Source organism: Physella acuta, unplaced genomic scaffold (assembly GCF_028476545.2).
Source record: "Physella acuta isolate Inbredline_101_S28 unplaced genomic scaffold, ASM2847654v3 ptg001328l, whole genome shotgun sequence".
NCBI lineage: Eukaryota > Metazoa > Mollusca > Gastropoda > Physidae > Physella > Physella acuta.
The window spans coordinates 55960-77991 of NW_026732843.1; the positions used below are offsets into that span (position 1 = coordinate 55960).

The 22032-nt window shown below is 31.9% G+C and overlaps 3 protein-coding genes across 3 annotated transcripts; 2 read left to right on the top strand and 1 right to left on the bottom strand.

The window, feature by feature from the left end:
• Window positions 1-1480: 1480 nt before the first annotated feature.
• Window positions 1481-8236, top strand: LOC131958424 (kelch-like protein 15). Its single transcript, XM_059323447.1, has 7 exons — window positions 1481-1495; window positions 3753-3867; window positions 4307-4384; window positions 4651-4845; window positions 5275-5540; window positions 6036-6229; window positions 6533-8236. The coding sequence occupies exons 2-7, from the start codon at window positions 3757-3759 to the stop codon at window positions 7468-7470; spliced, it is 1782 nt and encodes a 593-aa protein (XP_059179430.1). The 5' UTR covers window positions 1481-1495; window positions 3753-3756; the 3' UTR covers window positions 7471-8236.
• Window positions 8237-12011: 3775 nt separating this feature from the next.
• LOC131958458 (cysteine-rich DPF motif domain-containing protein 1-like) lies at window positions 12012-15102 on the top strand. Its single transcript, XM_059323517.1, has 4 exons — window positions 12012-12146; window positions 13860-13968; window positions 14556-14639; window positions 14783-15102. Exons 1-4 carry the CDS (start codon window positions 12028-12030, stop codon window positions 14819-14821), a joined length of 351 nt encoding a protein of 116 aa, XP_059179500.1. The 5' UTR covers window positions 12012-12027; the 3' UTR covers window positions 14822-15102.
• A 246-nt stretch (window positions 15103-15348) lies between these two features.
• LOC131958457 (YY1-associated factor 2) lies at window positions 15349-20469 on the bottom strand. The gene is made up of 4 exons (XM_059323515.1): window positions 20299-20469; window positions 18356-18478; window positions 17719-17847; window positions 15349-17604 (listed from the first exon to the last, which is right to left on the bottom strand). Exons 1-4 carry the CDS (start codon window positions 20322-20324, stop codon window positions 17397-17399), a joined length of 486 nt encoding a protein of 161 aa, XP_059179498.1. The 5' UTR covers window positions 20325-20469; the 3' UTR covers window positions 15349-17396.
• Between the last annotated feature and the right edge of the window lie 1563 nt (window positions 20470-22032).

Sequence of the window (22032 nt, forward strand, 5' to 3'; positions counted from 1 at the left end):
AAAACAACTTAATGGCCGATCAAGATCAGGCCTTTAACCCTATACCACCCTGCTAGTATTATATTTTATTCACGAGTTTTATTTTCTTTGAATCTGATATCAGGGAAATAGTTATTGAAATTCTTTTTCATCCACTGAAAGTCTGCAGTTGTCTTCTCTTTCTTTCTGTGACTCGTAGAAAATCTTTTATCCGTGTATGAACTTTCGGCAGACACACCCTTCCACTTGATTAATTTCTCCAAATCTCTACACGAAGATGCCAATGCCTATTCATTTTTTCTTCGTTTTTACTTTCAAATTATAGTAACGACATGTTAGTGTACAGGTTTGATTACCTCAGTTTAACTGCGAAATTATAGTTAGATATAGACAATGACGTGTCATGAAACTAGGGTAAGGATAAAAACTTTTTTCTTAACTTGGATAGGGCAATGATTATTTTTTCATTTAAGTACAGTAAGGGCAATGACTTTTTTCGTTAAGTATGGTAAGAGCAATGGCTTTTTTTTTCTTATGTATGGTAAGGGCAATGGCTTTTTTTATTAAGGGGGTCATCCATAAATGACGTCACGCTTTGTTTTGACGATTATTACCTCCCCGCCTCCCCCCTCACCACCCCCCCCCCCCTCCGTCACACGTCGTCACAAAAAGCGAGACCCCCCCCCCCCTAAAATGACGTCACACCTCAGCCTACAACCCCCCCCCCCCCCTCAAAATTGCAGTTGAATATTTTTTTAAAACATCGATATTTTTCCAAAATCTTGTCTGAACTCTGTCAAAATCGAGTATTTTAATCAATTCCTATTACAATTTATTAAAAAAGTTTTCTAAAACGCAAAATAACGTCTAAAATTCGTTTTCTAACATTGCTTTTTTATAATGCAATAGTGAGTCGTCGCTCCATCTGAACCCCTCCCCTCACCACACACCGTCACAAAATTACGGACCCCCCCCCCCTTCCCCCCTACAAGCGAGACGTCATTTATGGACCACCCCTAAGTAGAATAAGGACAATGACTTTTTTTTCTTAAGTAGGGAAAGGACAATGGCTGTTTTCATTAAGAACGGTAAGTACAGGTGGATTTTTTAAAGTTCTACACGCCCAGATATAAACTTTAGGAAAGGTGTCGCTGGCAAGTTTCTTTGGTTTAAGTAATAAATTATACTTAGGCTCACAAAAAAAACCCATTCCAAATTCTAAACGTATGTCATAGTGTCTGGATAAACCGTCTGAAGAAATCAACCATTAAGAAAAACCATTATTTTATTTTAATATATTAGATCTAGATCTAGATCTAGATTCAATGTGTTTTAAAGGAAAATAAATCTGTTTTTCTTTAAATCTAATCTCGGAACTCTTTTATAGGAAAAACATATTTTGTATCGATTGTAAACTTTTACACCTCTTAAGACTAAAAAACGTAGAAAACAGTGACTTGTAGGCGTAGGGCTTCAATTTTGTTTTATACATTTTTTTAACTCAAAGATTTGGCAAGTTAGTTTTCATCAGATTTTGAATATCTATTCTTAGCTCGCTAATGAAATCTAGGCTTCTAACAGTTTCCTAGTTTTTGTTCTTGCCTTTTTTTTTTCATTTTATTGAACTGAGATGAGTGAATGAAGTCAGTGGGTGGATGATTGATTTGATTCTGATCTGGATGAATGATGATTTTTTGATGAACTGAACTACTAAACTTTCTGACAATGCCAGTGACAGTCCACCCTCTACTACATGGGTTCCCAAACTGGGGGTCCCGAAGGGCTCTCTGGGGGAGTCGCAAACTGGTACACTAAGTCACTAACTAAACTAAAAAAAAAAAATATTTAGAAGTAATAGTCTATAGAAGAATATCTTAAATTCGGCTTCACTAACATCATAGGAAATGAAATAGAGAAAAACAATGCGTACTTTGCAAAGTTGTTCTCTATGAAGGTGAGTCATTCAGAACACACAATGAAGATTATGGAGTTCTTTCGTCGGCGTGAAGTTAGTTGCAAACATCAGAGATTTAATCGAATATGAAGTTTTCTTCAAGGAAACACAGCATTAGTGCAAGCATCAAATTAAGTCACATTAGAAATTGCCAAGCAAAAACAACACAATAGGAGAAAATCTCATCAACCCCTGCATGTTGAAGATGGTTAAATTAATTCTTGGGGATTCCAATGCAGTAAAGATGCAACAAATAGCTCTATTCAGCTGCTTATACCAGACATGTCTGTAGATGTGAAATAACAAATTTTAAATGAAATTATGCTGTCACCATTGTTTGCTTTTCAAGATGATGAATCGACAGACATTATTTCGTGTTCACAGTTGCTTGTCTTTGTGAAATATATTAATTCAGATAATAGCAATAGCAAACAAGAGTTGCTATTTTGTGAAGATATTATGAAGAAAATAAATCGTTTTTTTAAACTGGATGATTAAAATGGGAAAAGGGCTGAGGGGTTTGTATGAATGGTGCGCCATCTATGTTTGGGTCAAAATCGGGCTTTCAGAAAATAGTAAAAGATTTAGCTCCCTAACCAAGGGGAATCCGCTGCATGATTCACCGGTATGCTCCCGCCAGCAAGACTTCTGACTCCATTGCTAATAAAAGTCATAGATTATATTAAATCTGGAGCCCTAAACTCCCGTTTGTATAAAAAAACTGTGCCAAAACAAAGATCACGAGGTTTTGCTTTTCTACACTGCAGTAAGGTGGTTGTCAAAATGAAATATTGTAAATCGTGTTTAATAATTGAAAGATGAAATCTAGTTGTTCTTGGAAGTGCAAGAGAAACAAGACCTTTTGATATACTTTAACGACATGGTCTGGTTGGAGAGAGTATCATACCTAGCAGATATATTCGAACATCAACATACAAAATGAACGAATATTATCTCTTTCCAATTAAAAACAAATCATAGAAAAAAAATTGAATGTTGAGAATGACGTGAGATTGGCGTTAACAAAAACTCAACTGCGAATGTTGAGGCTAGTTAATAGCATGAAATTTTTCTCATCGTATTAAAACATTTATCAAGAATAATTCATTTTGAAAGTCTACAAGAAAATCTTACTTTAGTCCTTATAAATTTCCTTATTAGTTTTGACTTTTGAATTCCACGGGGGGGGGGGGGGGGGGGGGGGGGGTAGCGGGTCACTAACTTTTTGTAAAAGGGGGTCGCCACTCGAAAAAGTTTGGGAACCACTGTTCTACTAGATCTATAGTCTAGTCTATACTACATAGTAGAATAATAGAAAAATAAATTTTATTTTTTAGGCTCCAAAAAGTATAGTTGTAGATCTTTAAGATGTAGTAATAAGTAAGGCCTTATGGTCATGGAGGTGGTCGGTGAATATTCTCTTACTCATCTTACTCTTTATAACTTTACTTTATACTTATACCCTACAAATGGAGGCAACCGAGTTGAGGAGAATCTTTCCATGATAATGATCATATTGTTGACATGAATTTAAAGTGTGCTAAAAATAGCCTAAAAATAATTTAGAAATTTAATATTTTTAGAATCAATATTATAAAAATTGCAAATCCAGAGAACTTGAAAATAATTTGAGCCTTAGCTATTCAGTGTTCTGGGACTAAACTCAGAACTTAACCTCTCATTATTTGAGCTAACTCTAATTTTTAATATCTATTAACTAAACTAGCTCTGAGTAATCAATGATTGATATGAAAAAAAAAAATTCTTATCCAACTGAATAAATTAACTATTTTGTTATAAAGACTTATGTTTCTTTTAGAACTATGGCAACCAGTAATCCTAAAGAGGAGGAAGAGTTTGATGTCAGTCCACGTTTTGAGCAAATAGTTCTGGCGCCTCACAAGCTTAGGTACATGAATCCAGCTTTTAAAAAAGTGAGTCATGTTTTTTCAGTAAATTTTTGTTGCTCATTTTTAAAAGTAAAGTAATTAAAGTTCCCTTTTTGAACCTGATAGTCCATGGGGCAAGTGAAGTAGAGTTTACCTGATTCTGTGACCTCAGCTTATGTAGGGATAGTGATGTCAGCACTATGCCCATCTGCCTTTACTTTCCCTAACTTGAGCTAAGTAACCATCCGATCTGGGCAGACTTAAACCTAAACCCTGGATAAAATATATTGCAGGTAGCCTAATAGTTGTTGAATGAAATATTTTAGGAATACAAATCTATTTAAAAGAATATTTTTCAAATACGTGCACGGTTTTACAACGTTTATTAATCTGTAGATCTAGATTTCATAAACTGTATTAACATTCTTGCAGTAAATTCATCACTATTAAGATATAATTTTTTTAAATGATTATACTCTCATAGGTAAATGCAAAAATGTATGACTACAAGTGTGATATAAAGCTAAGAGTTGGTGATGCCAACTTTAAAGCTCACAAAGAGGTAAAAACTAAAGCTGTTTATTTCACTCATGAAGCTTTTTTTTTAAAAGTAATATCTAATTTCCAAATGTTTACTGAAAACTAAATTTAGTAAAGCTTATTAATGCATCAAAATGATTATCACACTAAATGGATGTAAACGAACTTGTTGAACTTTTGATTGTCTTAATTGCAGCAGTTAAACAATATTAAATAATATTTTTAAGGCCGATTTTTTTTTTTTTTTTAATCCACAAACAGCTACATCTCATGTAATTTATTATCCAGGTCCTGTCCCAGGCTAGTGATTATTTTTCTGCCATGTTCAGCCATGACATGTTAGAGAAGGAACAAGATGTCATTGAACTTCTAGAAATGTCTCCAAATGGATTTGCCCTAATTTTAGATTATTTTTATCATGGTCATGTGACAATTGATCCTGAGACCATTGAAGATGTCCTGGAAGCTGCCAGATTTTTTCAGGTAAAATTAGACATTTAATTTAAGTTTATTTTAATTGGCCTTAAAAAATATCAGCAAAAGCTGTAAAATTTAATTTTAGATATCTTTTACTTTAATTAAATAGACTTGTCATAGATGTTTTATTTTAACAGCTTTTATGATGAGGTAGTGACTGACAATTGAAAATTATTTTTGGCATTCCAAACTTGATGCAGTGGATTCTTTTTTTTTAAACAATTCTATAATCCCTTAAGGTGAATTAGCTAAATATTTTTAATACTGGGTTATGATAACTGCTGTTTGATTCTCAGGTGAATACAGCATTGTTTTTTTCAGTTGGTCCAGTTAGGTATAGGTATGTTCAAGTTTAGATTCAAGGGCAGTGTAATTTATAATAGTAAGTATCTTCAAACGTTAAGATGTATCAATTATTTTTTGTTTTGTTGTTAGGCTGACTGGGTTGTTGAAGTGTGTTGCAACTATTTGATCCATCAACTCAGCATTGACAACTACCAGACAGTCCTGCAGCTGGCAGATAAATACATTCTAGGAGACTTGAGGGGAGACATTTTCCACTTTCTGGGTCTCAATGTCATGAAGCTAGCCGAGGAAGAAGATTTCTATCTCAATTTTGATTTTGAACTTTTGACCAAGTTTTTGAAGGAGGACCTCTACATTGATACTGAAGAAGAGTTTGTACTGGAGCTCATTACAAAGCAAGTATCTGTATTTTAAAATTCTTTTTATAGTGTTCACTCTGCCTAGATTTGTATTGGGTTTAGGATATTACCTCCACCCCAACATTACCCCTATCAATTACAACCCCCCCCCCCCCCCCATGCTGAATAACCCTAACCCCTACAAACCTAAAGCTAACCATAACCACATCAATCCTTACCCCCACTCTAAACCTACATATAGCAAACCCTAGCCCAAACTCTAAACCTACATCTGGCAAACCCTAACACTAGACCTAATCCTATTCCTAAATGGGTAGGGGGAGGGTAATGTCCTGCTTCCATTGATATATTATAACATTGGGCTGGGAAATGTTTGAAATACAAGCAGTTTAAATGTTTTCAAAGTTTAAAAAAAAAAATTCGAATCAAGCCCACCCATACCTTGTAGTTCACTACATAGTTTGTTCTCAAAATACTAAATGTTAACAAAATTATGACTGCTGATAGTTTAATGAAAGATAACTGTTACAGATGGGTTGGTGCAAAGAAAGAAGAAAGGAAAGAATACTTACTTCCCTTGCTTCGACTGGTTAGGTTCCCTTTAATGGACATTGACTCCTTGCTGGGCATCAACCACGATTTGTTGCAGTGGCCAGAAATACAGGATGCTGTAGAAGAGGCTAAACATTTCCACAATAACATTCCAGCTCAAACTTTATTTCAAGGTTGGTTGTGCTTGTCTTTCTGTACCACCTAACTGTTATGTTATAAGCCAAAAAGTGAGTATGTGATGTGTAAATTTAGGGGAACAACATGTTGGTTTGCAAACCCAAATATCTTGACTTGATTCCTGAGTTCAGTTCAATTGGACCTTCTGAGCCCATAGAAAATACAGCCCCTGATTCAAACCCCATCTTGTAGATTAAACAAAAACGAACTCAACATTAGCTACATCTTTTTACAGAAGTTATCAGGTCTGTAAGAGTACATAACAATTGTGTCATTACCTGTATATTTTATGTCCACAGGTGAGAGATTTAAATGCCGAGGATCCCATCCCAGTGTTGTCATGTTTACTTACCTACCTGAGTTGTGTTCAGTCACCTACCTGGAGATCAACTCAGGTATCAAGTGTAATGAAGAGCTAGCCAGCTTAGGCACAGAGACGGGATTTGATTCTTCAAGTATTGCCAAAGTAGGAAATTATTTGTACAGAACTGGAGGGTATGACGCAGATGTGTGCAGCAGTTCCGCTATGTACAGGTACAGTCCCAGGTACAGGAACTGGATTGAACTTGCCAGCATGAACCAGCCGAGGGTCTCTCATGCTATGTGTGTCTCCGAGGACAAAATTTTTGTGATTGGCGGTATTGATCATACTGTCGGGGAACTAGGAGATGAAGATATGATTTTGGCATCAGTAGAAATGTATGATATACAAGAAAACCAGTGGTCAAATTTACCCGACCTTCCGACCGGCTCATACAATCAGGCTGCTGCGTTTGATGGCAACTGTATATACCTAAGTGGAGGAATCAGCGCGGACCCATTTGACAGTGTCCCTATGCAGTCTTTGTGGCAGTTCAGCATGGAGACTAAGAGTTGGAGCACACTTAATGAAATGATGTACAGTCGACAGGGTCACTCTATGACACCGTACAATGGCAAACTGTATGTCTTTGGCGGGTATGCTCCAGCCATAGGTATGCCTGGCCACATTTTTAGGGACTGTTTCAATTCTGAGGTTTATGATATAGAGACAAACCAATGGACGGAAATCCGATCAATCCCAGAGACATTTGGTCATGTGATGAGGAGTGTTGGCTTGTGGGACGGAATGTTTTTTTTGTTCGGTAATGGTTGTCTCCACACTTACAATGCTGAAGAGGATAAAATGCAATATGGAGATCACTTTGGTCACTCTGTACAAAAAATAGCCATTTTAGATGTAGCATACCCTATGTAACAAATGCTATGCACTTTAAACTTTAGAAATTTTTTTAGACAATGTCATATAGTTAAACTATATACTTTCAAAACTCTTACAGAAAAAACTTCCAAAAACCATGCATTTTTTAAATAATTAATTTTTGTGTAATTAATACAAGTTTGGACAAAAAGATCCAATGAAATATAAAATTAAAAGAGCTCTTTTTGTTTTCTCAAATATCTCGCTGTTACTTAATTGGCTTTTTTTTCCTAAAGCTTATTACTTCTTCTGGAGCTTTTATTGTAGGCTTACTTCTAGAAAAAAGAGTAAAACATTTTAGAGCTGATTATGCACTTTTTAAACTTAACACTAATTTTTTATGCTTTATTTTACATTGTAGTAGCAGAGATTGTATTTGATGTTAACATATACTGGTGCTTAAACTTTGTATTGTATCCAATAAAGTAGAGCCATTGTCTTTCTTGCATTTTAGAAATGTTGGAGTTTCCTGCAGGGAGGAATAAGTTGTTAAAAGCTAAAAATAACCATTACTGACCAAGTCATGTAAATTATTTTCTCCTTTAGTACAATATATACACGTGTACAAATATAAACCTCTTTAATTTCTTAAAACATTAAAATTCTAGCATTCCTTTTTTAACGAAACATTCTCTTTCTATCTGTGATACTGGTAACTAAAACTTATATAACATTCTTTCTTAACTGTTGAATCAAACTTTCAAAGCCTACTTATTTGACCAGTTTAACTATTAAATTCTATCAAATTATATATATATATATATATATATATATATATATATATATATATATATATATATATATATATATATATATATATATATATATATATATATATATATATATATATATATATATATATATATATATATATATATATATATATATATATATATATATATACATATGGCCTTTTTTTATCATGGATAAAACAAACTGGGCATTAGTAAAATTGTTCATTTTCACTAGCAATTAATGTTTTCCTATGCACTGAAGTCAGTATGGGATACTCAGCTTTTCCATTGCCCAATCTGATCAAGATTCATGTGTGTGTTTGAAAAAAAAATGTGTTTACCATTTGTTATCAAGTTCAATTTTAAATGGCTTTTCTGAGGGAATCTCAAGTTGTGACTATAAAGCTTGTGACAACATTTTAACTTGGGCAATCTGTAGGTGCGGCTTGAAATATAATAACCTCTTTTTGTTCAATCAATGTTTTAATTTAATACTAATTGTTATCAGTAAAAATTTTGTTTAAACCATTTTACAAAGTTTTGTGAATATTTTATGTAACAGTGATAGACATGTTCTTTACTATTGTTTGATTATGATGGTGAGTATGCTGTCCTTATAAATTAAATAAATGTGTTCCTTGAAAAAATAATCATTTGTTAGGGGCTATCAAATGATCACCATACTAGGCTACATTTATGTTATGTCAAACTCTGTGTTAGCTCTGTCTGCTGCACCAACGATTCTTCATCTCTGGGTTGTGATATACTACTAAAAAGATCAAATATAATCCTGTTATTGACTAACTTTTTTCTATTATATGAATGTTGCCACCACATTCATTTTTACATAGTTTCTCCTTTTTTATGTTTGGTTTTTGTAAATTTTCTCTATTATTGTAGAATCAAATATTTTTTTAACTATTCTTTTTTAAACTGATTTTTAACTTGTTGAGTTAAATGCTTTTGCTGACTCTTGGTGCTGTCTTCCTTTTTATGAGGTGTTAAATGTATAAATTTCTGTGGTTGTTTTTGTTTTTACACTTTTTTTTTTTAAATGTTTGTGTCAGTTTATTTAAAAGATCATTTGTTTTAAACTATCATAAAATTTCCAATTTTTGTTACATTTATGAGTTTGAAAATGTGTGTATTGAATTTAAGATCTGCTTTGTGATAGATACCTGCTGCAGAAATCATTTTCTGCATTGCCAGATTTTTTAAACATTTATTTTACATAGCCATCTTCTCCACTTATATAAAAAAAGCACTTTTTAAAATTACATTTTTAAAAGTTGGAGTTTTACACAAACTTTAAAAGATGTTAATGTCTGTGTTTTTGCAAGTTAATAAATTGATTTGCAAAAAGTTGTCTTTATTTGCCATAATTACATAAAAGATGAGTTACTTGTAACATCAAATTTAAGATATTTAACTCCTTTTAAGAGATTATCTATATTTTATGCAATTTATTTCTGGCTCTTCAGGTGGTAAAAAAAAATTAAATTCTGGTATTATTACATTATTATTTAACTTAACTGATAATTTGATTTATCTTAACAGGTAATTTGACTTTATAATTCATTTTACGTAGGCCTATGTATTGATAGGTTTTATGTAAATCCACACTTACGTTTATTGTATTTTTTACAAGGTGCACATTTTTATTGTTTTTCAATCACATATTTTCTGATTGAGATATCTGAGGTTTTTTAAATAAATTATGAATTCTGAAAATTTGTTGGAAAGATTAATATTATTTTTTGCTAGTCTATGAACGGTAAAAAAAAAAATGTAAAATATGCTGTTATTATGCTAGTAAAAATACATGATTCTAAAATAAACAGTATTTAGTTTATATTTCCACTAAACATTCCAAATGCAGTATTTAAAATACTTTTTTGAAATCAGGCTGTATAATCTGCAATTATTTTTTGCTATAAGCTTGTGTGTACTGACAACTTACTTTCCATAGACATATATTGATGTAATGTAGAATTTAAAATTATTTATCATTCCTTTTATTCTTTCTTGTATTAATATAACTTAATTCTGCAATATTAAATTAAATTATATTAACCAATTATTTATGATACCAGTTATTAGTTACATGAAGATTATTATAATTGTCAAATGAGGTTTATTGCTTAGTTTTGTTTATGCTTTATTGTACTCAAACTGATTATTTATATATACAAATAATAAGACCACCAGCTTTATTCATTACTTATATTTAGAAGATTTTGGTTTTCATATACTGTTCTTACTTAACAAATGTTTTATCAGAAAGTAGAAAAAATATCTAGTAGTTTTTATTAAAGTGCTTCACACTCTGTTGAATCTGTTTATTTATTTATTCTAGCATAGATAGTTGTACTACTTGTATGGATTAATTATTGCCACTATTTACCACAAGATAGGAAAACATTATTGAATTATAAATTTACAAGCTGACCCGCAGCGTATCATACGCCGCTATTTCGTTGTTTTATTTTCTACTTTTCAGTAATTCATAATTTGTGAATTCGACAGTACCAATGCTGCCACTGAAAATATTTGCTTTATAACACTAACCCCCCCCCCCCCCTTTCCCCTAACCCCGACCCTCCCCCCCCCCCCCCCCCGTGAAAGCAGCCCCCTCTTAGTTATTTCTTAGTTACCTCCTGTAAGTTTAAAATCGAACTAAATTATCTGGCCCTAATAGAAACCCGGCTCTACGATTTGTAAACATTTAGCTTTGTAAACCTTTAGCGTGACAACAGCTCACCAGACAATGTGGGGGTGGGGTGGGGTGGGGGTGGTAGTGATAGTGAGAAAGAGAGGGGACTGCAAGGAGGCGCTTGCTGCTTGTTTTCTAACGGCTCCCAGAAGAGAATTATATATATAGATAAACGTAAAAGTAGGTAGCAACTTGTCAGTCAATTTATTTATGAAATAAATTTAGTAATAAAACAGCAATGACTACTTTAATGCCCATACTTGCACTTGCTCTCTATTTGAACTGGCTGAATCAACAACTGAATGAAGAATCAAGCATTTCTCACTCTCATATAGCCGCTGGTGGATGGAGGGGATAGGCTTTACTTAACTCTTGGTATTAGCAAGTCAGCACACTACTGCTAGACCATTTCATCCTTCTCCTGATATAATTGTATTCTTGAAAAGCAATGTTATTTTTTTAACTCATCACAATTCGCCTATACAGAAAACAAGCTAAAAAAACATCACAGATAAACCCTAACTTAAAAGACAGGCTGTGACAAGGTTGAAATCTGAATCACAAAAACATGTTTGCTATAGATACATCTCTAAAAATCAGAGAAATTTTCAAGTTATAAAATGTAACCTATAAAACCACCTTGTTCATATATTTGTACCAAATCCCGCCTTCTCCCCTGCATTTACTGGCATGTCACAATGAGACACAATCAGTTGACCAAGTATAAATTAGTATTTAGCTTATATGATTGTTAAAAGATCAATTAAATGATTGTGCTAAAATAGTAGGCCTATATTAAAATAAACTGTTCATAGATAAGGCTAAGGAGAGGCCACCAAATGCTGTGAAATAATCATTATTATTATAATGTCTTCTTTAGTGAGTATGCTGATGCAATTTTAGCTGAGGTAGTTATCTTTTGCCCTTGACGTTTGAAAGTGAAAACAAAAGTAACAATTTAATTTTATGTTGATAACATGTTTAAAGTGAAGTCATTTAATAAATAACTTTAAAACGAAATAGGATAACAAATATTAATATTCACTCGTTTCTGTTTGGTAATCTTACATTTTAAAGAGCAAAGAGTTGACAAGTTTGTTTACAAACATGGCGTCCAACAATAAAGAAAATACAAAATCTCTTAAGAGTTTTGTCTGTTCATTGTGTGATATCAGCTTTGATTATCATTATAAAGGCCGAAAACCTCCTTTCGCTAAGTGCATTTTGTAAGTAGTATTAGATCTATATTAATTACACATGCGTCCTTTTTAATATGAATTATTAATTAATGGACTGGACTCTGACTGGAGTAACTCGAGTCAGGGCGAGTACGACTACAAACTCAACTCAGTCTATCTATCAGTACTATTCAGTACTACTAGATCTAGATCTAGATTTCTAGATCTATTACCAGTCTATCACTATCACTACTAGATCTAGATAGTAGATAGATCTAGGCTATACTATCAGCTATCTAGATCTAGTATCTATCTTCTATGGCTCTATGCTATGTCTATGCCCTATGCCAATCTATAATTAATCTATGCCAATAATCTATGCTCATTGAGTCAGTCATTCATTATGCTGTTATCTAATACCTAAGTCAAGTAGATCTAGATCTAGATTCTAGAGATCTAGATCAAGATTCTAGAGATCTAACTTGAAAGTTAAATTTAATTTTAATACAAAAAAAATATTCATTTAGATCTTCTTCTAGGCTTTTTCACTTTTTGTCTTTCACTTTCTGAGGCTACCTACTTCTGCTACACTACTAGATCTAGAATCTAGATCTAGAATATAGTAGTAATAGAGTCTAGATCTACTACACTACACACACTACTAGAATCTATAGGTTTAAACATAAATTTCAAAGTTTGACTACTACTACTACTAGACCTAGTCTAGTACTACTTACTTAGCCTAATTTTAATGTTTATCTCCGAATTATAAATTATAGTATAGTATTTAGATCTAGGCCTATTGCCCACAATCACATTACAATTGAAAAAATAAAACACTAATAATTTTTTTTTTTAAATAAAATATAACACTTTTATGAATAATGGCAAAAATAGTTTGGACAACAGGTGGCCTACAACAAATGCCTAAGGTACAAAAGCATTTGATGGGTTCAAATCCACATTTCATTTTCTGGCACCTCACTCACATATTTTTCCACTCGACCAGACAGCTTCATCCTCAGCTTGGTGTTTTTAACATTATTTAAATGTATCAAAACAGTCACGACTGTTATATCTTTATATCTTTAGTCTTTATATGGCTATTCCCATTCGACTGGGAATAGACACTTCGTTTATTATATTTAGCTGCTACATATCAGTATCAGGTATGTAATTCCTGATGTTTCTAGCCATTTCATGTTTCTAAAAAAGACTATAGATGGCTCTTATTTAGTCAAGACCACCATTATACTTTGCTCCAATCTCCCAGTAAGTAGATCTATAAGTTCCACAATATTTGAAATTGTTTTAATTCAATTTTTAAAAAGGAGGAAAGCAATAGGCCTACTTAAGTACTTTTTCATTAAACTCCCTGTAGTTATACAATTATAAAATATTTTTTGTTACTAGATCTATGTTGAGAGGTGAACTTTTTAAATTTGTCTTTTTTCACATTTTTTGTTAGCTACCATAAATATTACTAAATTAAAACCAAGTTAATTATCCATAAACATCCAATCTGTGTACGAGTACTTTCTCCTTGATCTTGAAGATGATTCATTTGTAAACCAATACTTTCAAATTTAGTGGTTTATATAGTTTTCTGTAATAGTAATATAACTTACTCTACTTAAAAAAAGCTCATAGATAGACATCAAGACTTCTTTCACAACAGGTGTAGACAATGTGTGGGGGCCTGACATTTTAAAATTTTTGTGGACATATTTTCATTATATGTTTACTTTCCACAACTGCCAGACTACTAGAAGATTGCTTTGTACTAAAAGATCCATTTTCAACCTCTGGTGGGTTTATAAATGTTGGAGGAATGTGTTCATTGTGTGGGAAAAATGTATGCTTGTCAAATGTAAGTAGATGTTTTTTTTTTATAAAAATAGATACTATTAATTATGTTTGTCATTTGGCTAAACTAATAGTGGCAGAAAATAAAAATATCAAATCTCGATGAGTTAACTTTTGAAAGATATTACATTTGAACTCAAATTTGCAGGTCTTACTAGTATTGATCATGTTGATTTATTTCAAAAAGAAATTAGGCTAAGTTTTTAAATCTTTTTTTTTTAAATCAGAAGTGATCTTTGGTAAATTACATTTTTAATAATAAAACAGAATAAGCAAGTGGGGTTATAGTGTAGGATGCAAGCTTGCTAATCCAAAAGTTCCAAATCAAACTGCTTTCATATCCAAACCAGGTTATAAAATACATAAAGGAAGGAAGCAAAATCCTGGCAAAACCCGTTAGTCTGAAAGCTGGAAACATGGGCTAATCAGTATTGTTAAACGACTGTTTATAAGAGACAGATACCTAAATGAGTTTTTAAAAGTATTGCTTTAGTACTCTCACTGTAGATTACATTGCAGATAGTCTCCTTGATATGAACATAAATTGCAATGTAAATAGATGTACTTTTGAAAAAAAAATTCTCTCTACAGGAATGCAGTTTATTTTATGTTCAAAGATTTTGTTTGAATTGTGCACATATTAATTTGCAAGAATTTCCTATGGAACTTCAACGGGTAAAACTTTTTAGTTCCATGTATTTTTTTTTTACCTGATGACCTAATTCTTATACTTAAGAACATATTGGAGATTGTAACTTGTAAAAAATTTTCAAATAAAAAAAATCCTATTCAATTATGTGTATTGCTTTATCTTGCAGGAAATAACTGAAAAGATGAAAGCGAAGGACAATGGCTAATCAGCTTGTTAAACTCAAACAATGAATCAGGGAGTCTGATACAAAACTCGTATGGTAGCATCAACCATTGATAAATCAATTTTCACATTACCCTGTGTGACATTACCAACTTGACCAGTCTTTCATAAAATGAGTTGCCAGTTGCACTAGTTTACTGATGAAGCATACTTTAGAGGAATTATGCTTAATGAATGTAAAATTTTGAACAGCAATATGCAAAATATGTTGGAAACTCTTCATTCCACACATACATAATTGAATAAACAAATGTGCTGAAAGAACTTTATTTTTGTTGCATCATGTTTCATCAATTCATAGTGAAAGTATGTTAAATCAATAATTGGTCAGAGCTGCAGTTGCTACTTTTCTCCAATAAATAATAGAAGTATATTATACCCTGGAGGGTTTTTTGTGCTATGGAAATGTAGCTTACTTTCACTAAAAAAAACAATTTTTCCAAGGAACTACCAAAAAATGTTCTATGCCCATTAATTTATTTAAAAAAAAAACAAAGATAGGAGACAACTGATTCAAGATTAATATTCATGTAAATAAAGTTTGTTTCATAAAGGGAAGACAAAAATTATATCAGAACATGACATATGATACTATGATTATATATAATGAGTCTTCTGGTGTTTGACAACTAAAGCAAATGACAGATTTACCTCTAAGACACAATGTGACTATTTCACTACAGACAAGTGTGCAGCATAGAGAATGTATCAATAATGAGCTTTCATGCACATCTGTTGGATGGTTGTATTTACAATATTTACAAGTTAATGGGAGATTTTTCATTCAATGAGTGTGTGCAGGCATTCTTGTCCTTGATATGCGAAATTTAGACAAACATTACTTATGCGCAATTTCAATGCATAATCATTACCATATTGTAAGTCATGCTAAATTAATTTAGAAACAAGTATTTGTTTTACAGAGGGAAAAAAATCTATTACAAAACCAATTATCTTACAAATTAAAATCATTTAAGTGGAAAAGTATGACAGCCCTACTTCACACTAAATGAAAACAATAAATACTAACTAACAACAATTTAATTTTACAAATAAAATTGAATAAAATAATTTACATACAATGAAAATCCCTGAAAAATGTTTGCAAATATTCCATTTATTCTATTTTAAAATACCATATAATGAAATAACTTTTAAGTAAGCTGTAAATTCAATTAGCTAGCCCTACAAATTGTTTAAAATATATTAACATATTCTTTATTTTTAAGATTATTAGATGAATATAACATTTAGGAAAAAAAATTCCAAATTAAAGATGCTGCCTTTGCACAATTTGACAGTTATTAAAGGAAAATAGACTATTTTATGAGGTTCAAGTAAAGAGAATTTTTTTTAAACTTGGGTAAGTTTTTTAAATAAATGGTAGCTCATTATAGTTATTGTAACTGTGTATGAAGTACATTATCAGGGGTCATTTTTGTTATTTTTTGTTTTGTTTTCATCAAAGAGTTATAAAATACATTAACAATAAAAATCTTACAGGCTATAAATTGTTGTGGCACATCATATATACCCAAAAATGTTTTCTTATTTCTAGCCTACAAAAAGAATCAACATGGTGATTTATGTTTACGACAACAGGCACTTATTCACAACTTTCTTATATAAAACCCTCCAATTAAACCTTTTTGTATTTTGAAACTGACAAGAAATCCTAATATTTGTCTATTTTAAACATTTATAGAGATAAAACAGAACATTAAATACAGTTTAAAATTCAGTAAACAAGAGAAAACATCACAAAGAAGTTGTGCAAACAGTGTATGTCTAATGTATATAAGCCTCAATAACAGTTTTCAGCTAGTCACCATGAACAGAGCCGAATTTCTACAACCATAAAGTAAAACTACCTGAAGCAATAAAAGCCATTAAACATAACTTATCAAACACTTTTCAAAGATAACACCATATTCATATAATTATAATGTAAAATGCAGAAATTATATTTAAATATAAGTAAAATGTATTTTAAAACAAAGATTATCATGCATTTTGTACAACACCAATTCTTATTAACAGACAGACATTCATGTAAAACAGTGAAAGGAGATCACATTTGGACTAACAAAAAATGAGAAACTGATCTTCATACATAAACAAGAACATTTGGGACAAAAATATATTTGTAGTCTAGTAGATGCATTATGGGTCAGTAGAATTAACACATCTCTAACATTGGGATCATACATTTAAACACAACAAATATCCACCATAACTAAAACCAGCTTAAGCAATAAAAATATTTATGGGGGAAGCAAGTATGTTTGTTCTTTGTGTAAATTTCCTGTTTGTATATTAGTGTGATAAGGGCGTTAGTTGTAACATCAAACTCTGCCCTATTTAGATCACCAGCATCAAGTTCCAGATGAATTATATCAGCATAATTGTAATGCAATTTTTATAAACCGTTGCCTCAACTTTTTTTTGTCAAAACTGGATAATGAAGAATTGAAATCTTGAGACAACAACCCCCCAATAATGCTACCACCATTAAGTCATTTCTTAAAAACACAACAAAAACTCCAAGGAAATATGAATTACGTTGCACCTGTATCCCTGGAAGAGTCATCCGTTAGATCTGGGGCAGTAATTGAATTTGTATCACTGGCATCTGAACTTAAATGGCTGTCAGAGGGTCTAGGATCTGGCTTGGGTTGATAGTCTGTCACTACAACAGTAACATTTCCAACTGTGACTGACAGGTGAGATGGACGGCTTCTATCAACATTTTTCAATCTTGGAATACTGAAAATAATGACAAAACAAAACCATGTACGGTTAACTGTGTAAAGAAGACAAAAGATTAAAATATTGCTCAATATAGGATAATACTAATAACTGAGAGAGAGACTTACTTACCGATTTGAATCTGAATTACTATCGCTACCCTTCTCTTTTCGAGAAGAGTGTGACTTTTCTTTTTTTGGAGGTGGTACAAACTGTTGAGCCTTTTGCAATGCTACCAACTGAGGATTTATTCTTGGCTTTCTGTAAATAAAAGAAAATATTAATTTTATTAACAGCAAACATAAATAATAAAGAAGAGATAACACTTTTGACAAACCTGATGGCTAATCAGACTCTAATAACGGGATGAGAATTCAGATATTTGTCTTAAGGAGTCAATAAAGTCATATACTCAGCAAATATTTAGAAACTCGTGGCGTCCTTTAAAATTAATAATACTTTTAAAGGTTATAATGTTTTTTACAACTTTAATATTAAATTACTCTTATATCTATAAAATATCTAAATACTAAAAAGTATTCACATCAACCAGCTTTTAAATAAACAAAACAAAGGGGAAAAAACCTGAATTTTATTTTGTTATAATAGACTGGTAAACTAATGCTTTTACTTCTACTATTTTAACTAAAGAAATTTTAAGCTTATTATTTTTATTTTTGTGTATTAAAAGCTTATTGTTAATAAACAATCAATACTTTTCAAATAGTTTTTTAACATTAACTGCATTTGTTAAAATATATTGTATAACCTTGTAGATGTTCCTTTTCTAACATCACACATTTCACATTTATATGCCTCTGGTGAATTTTTGAAAGTGCACACACTGCAATCCCATGATCCCTCATCAAGAACTTTTGCTTGTCTTTTTGCCCTATGGATATTCAATAAAACTTGAAACAATTTTAAAAGTACATGTTCCTATTTATTGTATAAATTATGAATACAAAACTTGAATCATTAACATATCCGAACATTGGCTTGAATCAAATCAATGGACAGACCTTAACATTTACTCACTATTGTCAAACTTAACATAAAGCAATGCTATAAAATAAAAAATTGAAGTAACTAGTTTTAGTCAGCAAGTAAACCATTCTATTAGCAACTTTTAAGTAGAGCATTCGACTCAAAAATCATAAGTTCAAATTCAGTGGAACATCACTGAGTCCACCCAGCTCTGATAGGCAAACTGATGACCACATTATCCCTTCATTTGCCACGTTCACAGAAACAGGTGAAGTCTACTTCACTTGCCCCATGGATCGTCAAGTTCAAACAGGAAATTTAATAAAAATTATTACAACCAAGTCCATTGCAAAGTAAATACATTTCTTGATAACTAATGAAATATTTGAGTAAGAAATTCTGTAATTTATAATGCTAATTGCAATCTATGTATGGAAGAAGAGAGTATGATTGCTCATTCTAAAGTCCCAAGTTCGAACCACTGGGCAGATTGGGATTGCAACCCATCTTGGAGAAAAACTCCAAAATCAAACAACCGCTACATGGCAGGTTGTTTTTGCTTGGAAACCTCACAAGCAAATCAAGAGAGAAAAGTAGGCTAAGTCAGATTTGACAGTAAACCCTGTATTGTATTGGAGGAAATTCCCTTCAATTTTAGTTAGGGCTAAATTAAAAATGAGGAATATGAAAAACTAACACTTGAAACAAGTAGCAACAAACATCTAATTTAAGTTAACTATGCTTGATGGAGTCTGAGTCAGGTGGTAGGTCAACACGAGTTCATGGGGAAAAAATACCAGATCTGCAGTACGCCACATGGGTGGGTTTAGTGCGAAGATGCTCCTGACCAATTGCCAAAAGGTACGGAAATTCTAAAGATACATTTTAAAAGATAAATGGACGGCTAAATTGCAGTTATCAAATTATCAGCGTAAGTTTAAATACTGATATTTTATAAGAATAAAGATCTAGCTGTCTTTTCTAAATCTAGCTCAGCTTTCACATAAATCGCATCCGGTCGCAATAATTTTTATATCAGCTTGTTGGCCATTCAACAATCTATCACGTGTTACCAGTATGTTATTGTGTGAATGCTATTTTTAGCAACAGTGCAGAGACACGTTGAAAAAAACGAAGTAAAAAGTGGTCATAAAAAAGTGGGTCAGGGGAGGTAATTCAACTTGCGTTATGAGACTAGCTACAGTAATGAAAGTTTGAAACATTTTTGTAACTTTCAAAACATAAATTTCCTAAAAATGTGAAATAATTTTTTAAAATTTAATGAGTCACCTTTTTTTCACATTACTAGTCTCAGCCGATTTTATGTATCTACAACAATAAATTACTGCCTATCTATTTTAAAAGTATAAAGACTCATAAAAGACCAATATCGACTACTTTCGAGAATATTCTTGTTGGTGTCCATTGATTGTGGAAACAGAGAATGAGTAGTGACAGGTCACAGTGTATGTGCCTGTAATCAACTGTAATCACTGTAGAAATCTAGATCTCTAGTAATGTTGAGCAGTTGTGTGAGTTATTCCAATTTTTCTGGCTCACACTATACAACTGATAGACTATCTACTGGCACTGTGACTGTGTGACCTGTGTCTGATCACATCACTTCTGCTTCATCACTTCTTTAACTTTAACTTCTTAAATTCACAAATCATTTTTTTTCTTTTAATATAAAAAAATAACAGGACAAGGATAGGATGTGCTAACCTTCCAGAGGACCGCTTCTCTTCCATTTTAAAAATTATATCAGTAGCTTCTACCTAGATTTTTAAATCTAGACCTAGATCTACTGATTTAATGCAAACCACAACACTTTCGTGCCTACCAAGTTAGGTTTTTTTAATTTCTACAGCCGAAAATAAAATGGATGTCAATATGGTCACGTGACTATACTTCTAGAAATAATTAAAAACTGTATCATAAGAACTATAAATTTGTGAAACAATATTTACTTCAACGCATGTATGCTGCAGCAGTCTGTTTACCCACAAAAAAGGGAATATTAAAAATGTTGTTGATCTTAAACAAAATAATAGAGAAGAATTTAAATTTTTAAAAAGATGTTTGGTGCTGGAGTAGTAAAAAAAATTAACGCCTGTTTATTGACGCTGAATTCTGGATCTAAGCATAAATAATAAATACGAGCCGACCCGCGGTGTATCATACGCCGCTATTTAGTTGTTTTATTTTCTACTTTTCAGTAATTCATAATTTGTGAATTCGACAGTACCAATGCTACCACTGAAAATATTTGCTTTAAACACTATCAGTAGGTCGTTACGGACGATACTACCCCCACCCTCCTTTCCCCCAACCCCAACCCTACCCCCCCCCCCCCCACCCCGTGAAAGCAGCCTCCTCTTAGTTTCCTCCCCTAAGTTTAAAATCGTTTCACAACTAAATTATCTGCCCCTAATAGCCGTCACTAAACCCGGCTCTACGATTAATGTAAACATTTAGCGTGAACTACAGCTTACCAGACCATGTAGGGGTGGGGTGATAGGGAGCGCGCTTACAGCTTGTTTTCTAGCGTCTCCCAGAGGAGAATTATATATATAGATACCTATAAGCATAAATATATAAGCATATATATATATATATATATATTTTAATAACATAATAACAGTAGGGTAGAAAAATCAAATTAATTTAACTCTTTTCTAATTTTGACAAAGGAGGTAATTTAAAAATACATTAAACTCACGCTAATAAAAATGTGAATGCAAATATACGTTCGTCATAGAAGGAATTAGTGTTGCAATAATATAATTAGCAAAATGTGAATGCAAATTATTCGGATGTGTAAGAGGAAATTATTGTTAGAAATATATAAATAGCATGGATTGATAAAAGGCAATCTTTTATTTATTTTATTCACTGAATGTAGGCCCTACTTTTTATTGCTTATAATTTTTAATCAACTATTCAGCACTATTATAGACGCGTCATCACGTTCATTAGGTGCGCAATGGTTTTAGTTATGAAACTCTATTGTAAATTTTTAAAATTTAAAGTGCTGGAAATAAATTGCGTGAATGGATAAAGTGAAATCTAATATATAAAGCTCAGTTCTGTAACGTGTGGCAAAAAAAAAAAAGTTTGTCGTTGACACTTCTATGGATTTAAGTGTTAGATTTTTTATCGTGCTCATAGTCTAAATTTACGAGTCAAAAAATTACCATTGAAAGTCTTTAAAAAGAATTTTCATTCTATTTACTTATAAGAATAATTTTCAATTAAGAGTACGACATAAAATTTTTAAAAAGTGTATCGACGTTTATAAAATTTCTAAAATTGTGTCGGAAATGTATTGACTGCACAGTTACTTCCCTTTAATAAAAAAAATTCTTAAGAAGAAAGAATTTACATTTTATTACTTTGTTTTTGGTGTTAAGAAAAAAAAATAATTACACAATTAGCGGGGATTGATTAAGTGCAATG